The sequence below is a fragment of the Chlorocebus sabaeus genome, chromosome 6 (genome assembly GCF_047675955.1).
Source record: "Chlorocebus sabaeus isolate Y175 chromosome 6, mChlSab1.0.hap1, whole genome shotgun sequence".
NCBI classification, from domain to species: Eukaryota; Metazoa; Chordata; class Mammalia; order Primates; family Cercopithecidae; genus Chlorocebus; species Chlorocebus sabaeus.
In genome coordinates, this window is record NC_132909.1 from 45665080 (window position 1) to 45679360 (window position 14281).

The following is a 14281-nucleotide window of genomic DNA, read 5'->3' on the forward strand; positions in this document are numbered from 1 at the left end:
TCCAGAGGTGCGATTTCTGCTTTTAAAGGTACCACATGGTTTCTGGGCATGGTGGCTCACGCCTGTAATCCCAACACTTTGGGAGGCCAAGGCGGGAGGATCACTTGAGGCCAGGAGTTTGAGACCAACTTGACCAACATGAGAAACCCCATCTCTACAAAAAACACAAAGCCAGGTGTGGTGGTGCGTGCCTGTAATCCCAGCTACTTGGGAGACTGAGGCATGAGAACCTCTTGAACCCTGGGAGTCAGAGGTTTCAGTGAGCCGAGATCATGCCACTGCACTCCAGCCTGGGCAACAGAGCAAGACCCTGTCTCAGAAAAAAAGAAAAACGAAAAAAGAGAAAGAAAGTTCCAGGTTTGCAAAGAATTATCCAGAAAATGTACCAGTGTCCAGTTTAAAGACACTTTGGCTCACTGATATCACTAAATTAGCCAGCCATCAGGGAAAAGCAAATCGAAAGAACACAGGGAAATCACATTGCACCCAGCAGACTGGGAAAATGTCTTTTTAAGGCCATAACACGTAACACCTACTAAAGGTGTAGAAAAAAAGGGCCTTTTCCTACAAGACTAGTAGAAATTCAAGTCCTGTAATGGCCCTTCCAGGAACTAGTTTAGTGAAACGTAATAAAATCAGGCTGGGTGTGGTGGCACATGCCTGTAATCTCAGCACTTTGGGAGCCCTAAGTAGGAGGATTGCTTGAGCTCCAGAATTCAAGGTCAGCCTGGGCAACATAGCGAGACCTCATCTCTATGAAAAATTTAAAGAAAACCAGGTGTGGGCCGGGCACGGTGGCTCACGCCTGTAATCCCAGCACTTTGGGAGGCCATAGGCGGGTGGATCACGAAGTCAGGAGATCGAGACCATCCTGGCTAACACAGTGAAACCCCGTCTCTACTAAAAATACAAAAAATTAGCCGGGCATGGTGGTGGGTGCCTGTAGTCCCAGCTACTCAGGAGGCTGAGGCAGGAGAATGGCGTGAACCCAGGATGGGGAGCTTGCAGCGAGCCGAGATCGTGCCACTGCACTCCAGCCTGGGCGACAGAGTAAGACTCCGTCTCAATAAAAAAAAAAAAAAAAAAGAAAGAAAAAGAAAGAAAACCAGGTGTGTGATAGTGTGCTCCTGTAGTGCCAGCTACTTGGGAGGCTGAGGTGGGAGAATTGCTTGAGCCAGGAGTTGAAGGCTGCAGTGGGCTCTGATTCCACCACTGTGCACCAACCTGAGTGACAGAGCAAGACGCTATCTCAAATGCACGAATGCACAAACCTTTGACTCAGCAACCCCATCCCTGCGGCTTTATCTCTAACAAGTAAAAACTTCAGGACACAAAGCCAATGGCTATCGGGAAAACAGGCTTAAAATCGCTGTCTAGGGCCAGGCACGGTTTCTCATGCCTGTAATCCCAGCACAGCACTTCAGGAGGCCGAGGCAGGCAGATCATTTGAGATCAGCAGTTTGAGACCAGTCTGACCAACATGGTGAAGTCCCATCTCTACTAAAAATACAAAAACATTAGCCAGGCGTGGTGGCGCATGCCTGTAGTCCTAGCTACTCAGGAGGCTGAAGCAGGAGAATCACTTGAACCCAGGAGGTGGAGGTTGCAGTGAACCAAGACTGTGCCATTGCACTCCAGCCTGGGCGACAGAGCGAGACTCCATCTCGGGAAAAAAAAAAAAAAATCCGCTGGCTAGGATCTCAGCTTGTCTCCTCCCCCAACACCTCCCATCCTCTCAATCACTCAATTCCCTCCCAGCCCACCCCCTGGGGTCCTGGACTGGGACGGATGAGTCACAAGGACCTGGGAGCCGGCAGCGCCACGCTTAGGGCAGGCTAGTCTGGAGGGACAAAGGAGCGATATTTCCGGGATACGGAAACAAGGGCGAGAGATGGTCACCGCAGGAAGCGCTCAGCTGGGGCTCTGCCAAGACAGAGCAAGGGGGTCAGCCTGGCCAGACCGCCCAGACAGGCTGAGCTGGAGGCCCCAAGGAAGTGGGGACGTCCCTGCCACTAAGCCTACTGCCCAGACAGCCCAGAGTCCTTACGGGGAGACACTGATGCCAGCCAGTCCTAGCCACTCCAGAAGACCTGATCTCGGATTTTAGAGCCAAACATCCCCGGATTTGAATCTTGGCTCAGTCAGTCCCAGCCTCCACGTTCTCATCCAAGCATTGGATGTAATAATAATTCTAAGGCCAGGCATTGTTTTTGTAAATAAAGTTGTATTAGGGGTGGGTACAGTGGCTCATGCCTATTATCTCAGCGCTCTGGGGGGTTGAGATAGGAGGATCGCTTGAGCCCAGGAGTTTGAGATCAACCTGGGAAATTTAGCAAAACCCTGTGTCTACCAAAAATTTTTAAATTAGCTGGGCATAGTGGTATGCACCTTTAGTCCCAGCTACTTGGGGGGCTGAGGCAGGAGAATCACTTAAGTCCAGGAGTTGGGGGCTGCAGTGAGCTAGGACTGTGCCACTGTACTCCAGCCGGGGCAACAGAGCAAGACCCTGTCTCTAAAATAATAATAGTAACAATTCTAAAGTCTCCAGACACATGGGCACAGGCCTCCGGTCCTTTGTCCGTTTTGCCTTTCTGGAGCATTCCAGGAGCCATCATCCCTCTAACCAAACCCAGTGACCTCGCTCTGGCCCAGCCCCTGCACGCTTGCACCTCAGCCGCTGCCTCTGGTATGGCTCCTGTCCTGGTCCGGAGGAGTCTTTCCATTACAGACTCTGTCCAAGTCCCTCTGCTGCTCACACTCCACGGCTCCCTATTACCCTTAGAACAAAGTCTAACTCCTTAACACGTCTGTGACTCCCCTTTTGCCTCCTGTTATCCTAGACTTTTTAATTCTCTGCAAAAGACTCAACATGCGTTAATGCGTGCTGTGCCCTTGGATTAGAAAGCCGTTTTCATGTCTAATGAACCCTTCTTCAGAAGCCCAGCTCCAGAGACCCACTCCTCCAGGCAGCGATGCCCCAGGTATAGCCCTTGCTTCCCCTTTTGGAACCCCCACTCCAGCCTCATCCCTCCCTCTTTCCAGCCCTGACCTTAAAGCTCTGACTGTCCCAGGCTGGTGGTTCCTCAGGAACCGGGTGGCGGCTGAATACAGGGGTGGGGGTCGAGCAATTGGCGGATCAGGCCCCCTTCCTGACCCTGAGGTCCAACTGCCTGGCGAGTCTCAGACTCTTTGGGGATTTCCTGCAGCCTCTATAAATAACCCCCATGGCTGCTTCCCACAAACCACCTCACCCTTCTTGGAAAAAAGGGATTGTGGCCAAGGACCTCAGGCCAGCTGTGTGCCAGGGCCCCGGGGAAGGCAGGCGGGGCCCCAGCATCCTGTCCAAAGAGCATCTCCAACCCTATCCAGACACAGGCCCAGCTCACCCCTCCTGGGAGCCTTCAGGACCCTCCCCCCTTGGAGCCCACCCCTCATCCGCAGATCCACGTTATTGTTTTTCTTCTCTGGGCATCGGTTTGGTTTCCTGATGGGGGCAATAGTAACATCCGTGGACTCAGTTCATGGTGTGACCCTTTCCACTCTGGCCACCGCCCCTCCAGCCCCAATTTGTTGATTTGGTTGAACAAGCAAGGAAATGAACAAATAATGACATATTGCCAGGAACCCTGTAAATAAAATCAGGCCTGGGTCTCCTCTAGTTGGGTGGTCGGGAAACTCTGGTGGCCTCGTTAGGCCCTTGTCACGCCCTCTGTCTGCCCGGGATGTCTCCCAGGCTCTGTGTCCCCTGAAACCAGAGAGTTTCTATCTTCAACCTCTGGAGGTGGAGATATTTTTCTTTTTTTTTTTTTTTTAAATGTGAGATGGAGTCTCACTCTGTTTCCCAGGCTGGAGTGCCGTGGCACCATCTCGGCTCACTGAAACCTCTGCCTCCCGGGTTCAAGCGATTCTCCTGCCTCAGCCTCCCGAATAGCTAGGATTACAGATGTGCACCAGCACGCCCGGCTGATTTTTGTATTTTTAGTAGAGACAGGGTTTCACTATGTTGGCCAGGCTGGTTTCCTGACTTCAGGTGATCCACCCACCTTGGCCTCCCAAAGTGCTGGAATTACAGGCGTGAGCCACCGCGCCCGGCCCTGGGGTCTCCTTTAGTTGGGTGGTCAGGAAACTCTGCAGGCCTTCTTAGGCCCTTTTCACGCCCTCTGTCTGCCACGGATGCCTCCCAGGCTCTGTGTCCACTGAAACCAGAGGGTTTGTATCTTCAACTACTGGAGATGGAGATCTTTTTCTGATTCCAGAAAAGATCCTGATTCTCTTCGAGTCTCAGTTTCCACCCCGGTCAGGGGAAGTTAACCATTCACATGCCACCAGGTGGGTGCAGGAGGCCTAGATCCGCTCTCTGAGGGTGGGGCACCCAGAGCCTTGACGGGAGGATCGCCGGGGACCGCCTGTTAGCGTGACGCGCCCTCTGCTGGTCGGTCCCTGCCACGTCAGGCTCCCCAAAGAATCTCAGACGAACCCCTGCCTATCAGATCCCTCCATCCCTCCTCCAATGGTCTCCCTCCTCTCTCTCCTCCCTTCCTCTGCTCCAGCCACTCTGACCACCTCTGGTCGGGCGCGGTGGCTCTCGCCTGTAATCCCAGCACTTTGGGAGGCCGAGGACAGATCACTTGAGGTCAGGAGTTTGAAACAAACCTGGGCAACATAGCAAGATCCTGTCTCCACGAAAAAATTAAAAAATTAGCCGGGCGTGGTGATCGTGGTCCTAACTATTCAGGAGGCTGAGGTGGAAGGCTCACCTGAGCCCAGGAGGTTGAAGATTACAGTCAGCCATGATTGTGCCACTGCATTCCGGCCTGGGTGACAGAGTGAGACCCCACCCTAACCCCCCTCCTCCCCCCAGAAAAGGCCAGGCATGGTAGTTTACACCTGTAATCCCAGCACTTTGGGAAGCCAAGGCAGGAAGATCGCCTGAGCCCAAAAGTTTAAAACCAGCTTGGACAACATAGTGAGAACTCATCTCTAAATTAGCCGGGCATGGTGGCGCATGCCTGTAGTCCTAGCTCTTCAGGAGGCTGAGGTAGGAGGATCACCTGAGCCCAGAAGATGGAAGCTACAGTGAACCATGATTGAGCCACTGCAGTCCAGCCTGGGTGAAAGGGAAAGGACTTGTCTAAAAAAAAAGAAAAAGAAAAAGAAACAAACAAAAAAAACGGTCGGGTGTGGTGGCACACGCCTGTAATCCCAGCTACTCAGGAGGCTGAGGCAGGAGAATCGCTTGAACCTGGGAAGCGGAGGTCACAGTGAACCACAATCACGACACTGCATTCCAGTGTGGGCAACAGAGCAAGACCCTGTCTCAAAAACAAAAACAAACAAACAAACAAAAACAAGCAAACAAACAAAAACCCTGACCATCTCACTATTCCTTGAACACACTGTGAAGTTCCCGCATCAGTGGGATATGTAATCCAGTGAAATATGTGTCAGTGGGATATGCACATGAAGGGATTTGCATATTCCGTGCCCTCTGCCTGGGGTGCCCTCCCCAGCCTCCTCCATCTGGCATCCTCACCATTCAGATCTCAACACTCGTCACCTCTGCCAGGCAGCCCACCCTACGTTGCCTGACTAGGTCACGTCTCCTCTTTATGAGCTCACAAAGCAGCCATCAGACCAGGTGTGGTGGCTCCCACATGTGATCCCAGCTCTTTAGGAGGCTGAGGTCTGAGGATCACCTGAGGCCAAGAGTTTGAGACCAGCCTGGGCAACACAGCAAGATCCCCATCTTTACTTAAAGAAAAAAAAAAAAAAAAAAAAGAAGGCCAGGCACTGTAGCTTATGCCTGTAATCCTAGCACTTTGGGAGGCTGAGACAAGTGGATTGCTTGAGGTCAGGCATTCGAGACCAGCCTAGCCAACATGGTGAAACCTGTCTCTACTAAAAACACAAAAATTAGCCAGGCATGGTGGCACACACCTATAGCCCCAGCTACTAGGGAGGCTGAGGCAGGAGAGTCGCTTGAACCCGGGAGGCAGAAGTTGCAGTGAGCCGAGATCGTGCCACTGCACTCTACCCTGGGCAAAAGAGCAAAGACTCCATCTCAAAAAAAAATGCAGCCATCAGACCTCACTGTAATGACCTCTTGTCTCTTCTTTTTGTTGTTGTTTTGAGGTGGAGTCTCGCTCTGTCGCCCAGGCTGGAGTGCAGTGGCGCAATCTCCACTCACTGCAACCTCTGCCTCCCGGGTTCAAGAGATTCTCTTTTCTCACCCTCCTGAGTAGCTGGGACCACAGATATGCTCCACCATGCTCAGCTAATTTTTGTATTTTTTGTAGAGATGGGGTTTCACCATGTTGGCCAGGCTGGTCTCAAACTCCAGGCCTCAAGTGATCTGCCCATCCTGGGTTCCCAAAGTGTTGGGGTTACAGGCGTGAGCCACCATGCCTGGTCTCTTGTCGCTTCTTTAATGTGAACAGGTACCAAGCCTGTTGCTCCCCTCTGTGACCCCAACACCCTGCCTGCTCCACAGGAGGCCCTCAGCAAACTCAGATTTGGAGTCAAACAGACCTGTGTTCAAACCCCAAAGCTGGGGGAACTCCAGGAAGTAACAACTCCTGTAAGCCTCAGTTTTCTCATCTGCAAAACTGGAAGAAAATAGCCACGACATTGTGCTGTGGTGAAGATTCAATAAAATGGTGTGTACGATGCTGGATGCAGGAATCTGATGAATATTCATGGAGTGAGTGAATGAATGAATGAATAAAGATTCAGCTTGTAGAGGGAGAAAGTCCTCTAGGTTTTGCCAGTCAGATTTTTGTTTATTTGTTTGTTTTGAAACGGAGTCGGAGTCTCCCTCTGTCGCCCAGGTTGGAGTGCAGCGGCACGATCTTGGCTTCCTGCAACTTCCGCTTCCTGGGTTCAAGCAATTCTCCTGAGTCAGCCTCCCAAGTAGCTGGGACTATAGGCGCGTGCCACTACACCCAGCTCATTTTTTGTATCTTTAATAGAGACAGGGTTTCACCATGTTAGCCAGGATGGTCTCGATCTTCTGACCTTGTGATCCGCCCGCCTATGGCCTCCCAAAGTGCTGGGATTATCGGCATGAACCATTACGCCCGGCCTTGCTAGTCATTTTTAAGATACAAAAGGTTGTCCTGGTGTGGTGGCTCACACCTATAATCTCAGCACTTTGGGGAGCTGAGGTAGGAGGATCGCTTGAGTCCACGAGTTCAAGGCCAGCCTGGGCAACAGAGGGAGACACCATTTCTATAAAAAATAAGAAATTAGCTAGACATGGGACATGGTAGTGCGTGCCTGCGGTCCCAACTACTCGAGGGACCAAGGCAGGAGAATCCCTTGAGGCTAAGAGTTTGAGGCTGCAGTGAGCCATGAATGCGGCATTACACTACAGCCTGGGCAACAGCATGAGACCCTATCTCAAAAATCATTAATTAATTAATTAATAATTGAACTAATTACAATTTTTTTTAAAGATGCAAGAGGCAAGGTTGGGCACTGCGCCATGTGCATGTAATCCCAGTGCTTTGGGAGGCCAAGGTGGGAGGATTGCTGGAGCCCAGGAGTTCAAGACTGCAGTAAACCATCACTGCAGTCGAGCCTAGGACACAGAGCAAAACCCTATCTTAAAAAAAAAAAAGATAGCAGAGGCAAAATGTCCAGACTAATCTTACATTTTTCATCCATTGAGGTACAGAGTAAAAAATAAATTAACTTAATTTTTTTTAAAAAAAGGGTCGGTGTGGGCCAGGTGCGGTGGCTCACGCCTGTAATCCCAGTACTTTGGGAGGCCAAGGCGGGTGGATCACGAGGTCAGGAGATCGAGACCATCCTGGCTAACATGGTGAAACCCTATCTCTACTAAAAATACAAAAAAATTAGCCAGGTGTGGTGGTGAGCGCCTGTAGTCCCAGCTACACGGGAGGCTGAGGCAGGAGAATGGCATGAACCCAGGAGGCGGAGCTTGCAGTGAGCCGTGATCGCACCACTGCACTCCAGCCTGGGGGACAGAACGAGATTAATCCCAAAAAAAAAAAAAAATTGGCAGGCCCGGTGGCTCACACCTGTAATCCCAGCACTTTGGAAGGCAGAGGTGGGTGGATCACAAAGTCAGGAGATCGAGACTATCCTGGCTAACACGGTGAAACCCCGTCTCTACTAAAAATACAAAAAATTAGCCGGGCATGGTGGCGGGTGCCTGTAGTCCCAGCTACTCGGGAGTCTGAGGCAGGAGAATGGTGTGGACCCGGGAGGCGGAGCTTGCAGTGAGCCGAGATCGCGCCACTGCACTCCAGTCTGGGCGACAGAGCGAGATTCCATCTCAAAAAATAATAATAAATAAAAGGGTGGGTGTGGTGGCTCACACCTGTAACCCCAGCATTTTGGGAGGCCAAGATGGGCAGATCTTGTGAGGCCAGGAGCTTGAGGCCAGCCTGGGCAACATGACAAAAATCCCATCTAAAAATACAAAAGTTAGCCAGGTATGGTAGGGTACACCTATGATCCCAGCAGCTTGGGAGGCTGAGGCACGAGAATGGTTTGAGGCCAGGAGGCAGCGGTTGCAGTGAGCCAAGATCGCGCTACTGCACTCTAGTTGCCCAGGCAACAGAGCGAGACTCTGTCTCTCTCTCTCTCTCTCACACACACACACACACACACACACACAGGAAAAAATGAAATAAAGAAAAGAAAGACTAAAGACTAAAAAAGGAATGAGCCAGGCACAGTGGCTCACACCTGTAATCCCAGCACTTTGGGAGGTCAAGACTGCAGGATGGCTTAAGTCCAGGAGCTCAAGACCAGCCTGGGCAACCTAGTGAGACCCCTATCTCCATAATTTTGTTTTTTAAAAAAGAAATAACAATTTGTAGAACAATGAACACAACACCATTTATATATAAATCACAAGACAAACATATTTGAAAGATACATCCACAAGTATGTAAACATTCAAAGTTCTGGAAAGACGCACATTAAGCCATGACAACTGGAGAAGGGCTAAGGAAATTTTTCATGTTGAAACACTTCTGGGGCCAGTCGTGGTAGCTCACGCCTGTGATCCCAGTACGTTGGGAGGCCGAGGTGGGCAGATGACCTGAGGTCAAGGAGTTCAAGACCAGCCTGGTCAACATGATGAAACCTCGTCTCTACTAAAAACTCAAAAATTAGCCGGCCGTGGTGGCCCGTACCTGTAGTCCCAGCTACTCAGGAGGCTGAGGCAGGAGAATCACTTGAACCTGGGAGGCAGAGGTTGCAGTAAGCCGAGGTCGCACCACTGCACTTCAGCCTGGACGACAGAGTGAGTCTCTGTCTCAAAAAAACAAACAAACAAAATAAAAATAAACAACAACAACAACACCAAAAACAAAAACTAGCCAGGCATGCTGGCACATGCCTGTAATACCAGCTACTCAGGAAGCTGAGGCAGGAGAATCAATTGAGTCCAGCAGGTGGAGGTTGCGGTGAGATGCACCACTGCGCGCCAGGAAGGAAGGAAGGAAGGAAGGAAGGAAGGAAGGAAGGAAGGAAGGAAGGAAGGAAGGAAGGAAGGAAGGAAGGAAGGGAGGGAGGGAGGGAGGGAGGGAGGGAGGGAGGGAAACACTTCAGCACCTGAGTTTTTTTTTTACATTCCTTTGGTATTTGCAAAATAAATTAAAAACCATGAAACAAATATCCGGAGATCCTCCTGTCTCCATCCCAACACGGATGCCCCAGCATCCAGGGTCCAACGGACCTCCATTCAGCCCCATTTCAGGGCCTGAATCTCCAGGGAGTCCCTGCAGGGCACTCACTACCTCTCAGCTGTGTTGCTTCATTGTTTGAGAATCAAGTTCTTTCCCAGGTGAAAGAGAATCCCGATTGGCCTAAACTGTTTCCAGATCCCCTGGGTCTCCTGGGTCTCCACGCAACTTGGGTGCGACTTCCCTGGATCCCGTCACTTGCCCACGCAGAAGTCCCGGAAGATGATGTCCAGGATCTCCTCGGTACCCCCTCCACCTGTGAGCCGGGTCAGGTGACCCCGGGCCACCCGCAGCGCCTCTGCCGCCAGGGCCAGGTCTTTTGACGGCTTGTAGTGACTGAGGGCATCCAGGCAACCCTGGAGGTGGTGCTGGTGCCTTGCGCGGGTCAGGAGCGGGGAACCGGTGGACGGGTCCCCACACCTGGAAGAGACAAGAGACATGGTCCCTCCTAACCTTTTACCACCATCCCTTGAAGGGGAAATGGTTGTACCCATTTTGTAGGTACAGAAATTGAAGTTGAGGGACAGGCACGCGCCCAAAGCCAGTGGGCCAGCCCACACTTGAACTGTGGATCAGGGGAGGCTGGGAGTGGGAGGGGGGCTCACACTGCAGCTAGCTCCTTCCTCAGCGCCTCCAGGAGGCCGTCCAGACCCTCTCCCGTCAGACAGGACAGCAACAGGTGCGGGGGCAGGTCAGGACGCGGACCTGGGCCCTCTGGGGACAGCAGGTCCGACTTGTTCAGCACCAGGAGGAGGCGCTGGCTGCTGTCACTGGGGCTCTGGGCTCCCACAGAGGCTACGACGGTGGCCAGGAAGTTGCAACTGGAGGGAGAGGCCAGGTCAGAGGCGTCCAGCATGGCCAGAATGAGGTCCGCCTGCTCCAGCCTGGGGGAGCAAGGTCAACTGAGCGGGAGTCCAGTTGAGCAACTGAAGAAGGCACTGGGTAGAGGGACAGTGAGAAGGGCCAGGCAGAGCACGGAGGGAGCTGTAAAGCTTGAGGTGGGGAGGGTAGTAGAGTACCAGGGGACTGGCAGAATGTTGGGGGTCCAAGCCGAGCACAGAGGGTGGGACAGAGCAAGAGGGGCGGGGCACAGTGCAAGGGGCAGGGCAGAGCAAGAGGAGCGGGACACGGTGCAGGGGGCGGGGTAGAGCAAGGGCTGGGACAGAGCAGGAGGGGTGGGACACAGTGCAGGGGGCAGGGCAGAGCAAGAGGAGCGGGGCACGGTGCAGGAGGGGCGGGGCACAGCACAGGGGGTAAGGGCAGAGCAAGAAGGGTGGGACACAGTGCAGGGGGCAGGGCAGAGCAGGAGGGGCTGGGTACACTGCAGGGGGTGGAGCAGAGCAAGAGGGGCGGGGCACAGCACAGGGGGCGGGGCAGAGCAAGAGAGGCGGAGCACAGTGCAGAGGGAAGAGCAGAGCAAGAGGTGCAGGGCACAGCACAGGGGTTGGGGCTGAGCAAAAGGGGCCGGGTATAGCACTGGAGTGGGGCGACCATGAGTGGCGGGGCAGAGCAAGAAGGGCCAAACACACCACAGGGGACGAGGTAGAGCACGAGGGGCGGGGCAGAATGTAGGGGGTGGGCAGAGCACAGGGTATGGGGTAGACCACCAGGGGCAGAGCAGAGCGCCAGGGCGGGACAGAGCACGAGGGGGCGGGGCAGAACGTGAGGGCTGGGTGGAGCGCTTAGGGATGAGAAACATGTCCGCAGGGCCGGGGGCAGGATTTAATCAGAACCAAATTACTGGCCGGGCACAGTGGCTAACGCCTGTAATCCCAGCACTTTGGGAGGCCAAGGCAGGTGGGTCACCTGAGGTCAGGAGTTCGAGACCAGCCTGGCTAACATGGTGAAACCCCGTCTCTGCTAAATATACAAAAAATTAGCCTGGCATTGTGGTGGGAGCCTCTAATCCCAGCTACTCGGGAGGCCGAGGCAGAAGAATCGCTTGAATCCGGGAGGCGGAGGTTGCAGTGAGCCGAGATCGTACCACTGCACACTCCAGCCTGGGCAACAAGAGCGAAACTCCGTCTCAAAAAACAACAACAACAACAACAAAAAAAACAGGCCAGGTGCGGTGGCTTATGCCTGTAATCCCAACACTTTGGGAGGCCAAGGCAGGTGGGTCACCTGAAGCTCAGGAGTTAGAGACCAACTTGGCCAACATAGTGAAACCCCATCTCTACTAAAAATACAAAAAAACAGCTGGGCGTGGTCGCTCCCGCCTGTAATCCCAGCTACTTGACAGGCTGGAGAATTGCTTGAACCCGGAAGACAGAGCTTGCAGTGAGCTGAGATCGCGCCACTGCACTCCAGCCTGGGCAACAGAGCAAGACTCGGTCTCGGGAAAAAAAAAAAAAAAAAAAGAACCAAATCACTGAGATCCCTGTTTGAAAGGGCATAGCAGGTTCTCTGAGATTCAGGAAGAATGAAAAATAAACGCAACAGGGAGAAAAGGCAGAGAAAGGGCCCCGCGTTCCCCTCCCATCACCACCCTGTCCGCCCACCTCTCCCGGGCGCGCCGAACGCCCTCCTGCTCCACCGGCCCCACGCCCTCCCGCAACCCAGCCGTGTCGCTCAGCAGCACAGGAAATCCGGCCAGGTCGACGGGGGTCTCCAGGACGTCACGGGTGGTCCCTGGCTCGGGGGACACGATGGACACAGGTTTCCGACCTGGGGGAGGGTCAAAAGAAGAGGAGAGGGTGGAGACAAGGGAGCTCCTTCCCCACGTTCTACCCCGTGTCTGGAGGGCGCTTTAGACCAGAACAATTCAATTACCCAGCTCCTGACCCCGCCCCTGGCACTAGGCCCCGCCCCTCCCCCCTCCCACTCACTGAGTAGGTTCACTAGGCTGCTCTTGCCGGCATTGGGGGGTCCAGTGACCACTACGTGTGCCCCTGAGCGGAGTCTCTGCCCGCGCCTGGCATCTCGTAGATGTGCACCCAGGGCCACCTCCAGTGCCCGTACTTCGATGTCCGCTGTGGGTGAGAGAAGGCAGGCAAAGAGAGACAGTGAGGGGAGCCTTTGAGGGCTGATAGAGGTGTCTTCCTCCCCCACCACTAGGTAGACCCACCTTGCTCCAGGACCCCCTCCTCCAGGTTGTCATCCTCGCCAAAATCGATATAGGCCTCCACGTGGGCCAAAGCCTGACGGGACAGGGAGACCAGAGGTGGTGTGTGCACCCAGAAACCCACCTTCCCACACCCAATTTATCCAGCCCGACTTCAGGGGCCAGATTGGCGGCTCATAGGCCGGAAGATTTCACGCAGGGAATGGATGAGGGATTGAGGGGGGGTCTCATGCAAGGGTTGCACAGATGGGGTCTCTGAGACAGAGAATGGACAAATGGGGAACTTGCTTTGGTGAGGGTCTCGGCCCAGCCACGGCAGAGGTGGCCCAGCTCCCCGTCCAGCTGCCTGAGGGCCTGCCGCCGCTGCGCCTCGGTTTCTGCGTGGATAAGGTCCGCCAGCCCCTCCACTTCGGTCAGGTTCAGCTTCCCATTGGCAAACGCCCGCCTGGTGAACTCGCCTGCCTCCGCAGGTCGAAGCCCTGGCACGCTGCCTGCAGGAAGGTTCCAGTCTGACGTCCCCTGGTCCCCACCCAGGCCTATCGGGAGGACCAAGCATCTCACCCAAGGCTGCAACTCACCCAAGGCCTGCAGGACGCCGCTCACCACTGCCGGGCCTCCGTGCACGTGGAATTCCACGCAGTCCTCACCGGTGAAACTCCGGGGACCTAATGTGGCAGCGAGCTGACAGTCAGGAGGACAGCACAGCCAGTGCAAACTCTTAGAAGGGGGAAACTGAGTCATGGGGCCTACAGGAGGCTCGGGACCTGGGGACCCTCACCTGGGAACCAGAGGACCAGTGCGCGGTCCAGAGGCTCCCCGGAGCGGGGGTCGCTGAGGAGGCGCAGGCTGGCGTGGCGAGCAGGGGGCAGGTCTCTGGCTGCCGTGAGAATCCGGAGGGCGTCGCCACTGGAGGGGCCGCTGGTCCGGATCACCGCGATGCCGCAGCGGCCTTGGCCAGAGCTTAGCGCGAAGATGGTGGTGCCGGAGCCGGGGGCTGGTGCGCCGCTGCTCCGGCGCGTGCACAGTCTGGAACCGGAGGGGAGGCCAATCAGCGCATCTGGGAGGCTCACTCTCAGTGTCAAGTAAACCAAGGGCTGGATGATCACGAGATGCCCCAGGTGCGGTGGGGTCTGCGGCTGGGGGATGTACAAATTGGGTGTTCTGAAGGCCGAAGGGTGACCGGATTAGGGACTGTGAGGCCAGAAGGAGACCCAGATGTGGGCTCTGCGGAAGGGGAATGGACGATTTAGGCACGGAAGAACGCGAATGATTGCTCTGCCGCAGGGAATTGGGCCACTAAAACCCTGGGAGTGGGTCTGAGGTCCAAGTAGCACCCCAAGCTGTCACACCCCTTCCCTTGTAGCCCCACCTGCGAGGCCCACGTGCCGCTTGGGCCGCCAGCGTCCAAAGCCCCCGCCACATGGATTTACAACCTGCGACCCCACTGCCAGGCCTGCCTGTGTGGCTTCAAGTCTGGGCAGGAGGCCCCGCCCACTCC

General features: G+C 54.5%; 1 protein-coding gene across 1 annotated transcript; it reads right to left on the reverse strand.

The window, feature by feature from the left end:
* Positions 1 to 8842: 8842 nt before the first annotated feature.
* Positions 8843 to 14281, reverse strand: GTPBP3 (GTP binding protein 3, mitochondrial). The gene is made up of 9 exons (XM_007995716.3): positions 14153 to 14281; positions 13562 to 13809; positions 13362 to 13448; positions 13072 to 13274; positions 12787 to 12859; positions 12548 to 12691; positions 12221 to 12386; positions 10325 to 10603; positions 8843 to 10139 (listed from the first exon to the last, which is right to left on the reverse strand). The coding sequence occupies exons 1-9, from the start codon at positions 14203 to 14205 to the stop codon at positions 9914 to 9916; spliced, it is 1479 nt and encodes a 492-aa protein (XP_007993907.3). The 5' UTR covers positions 14206 to 14281; the 3' UTR covers positions 8843 to 9913.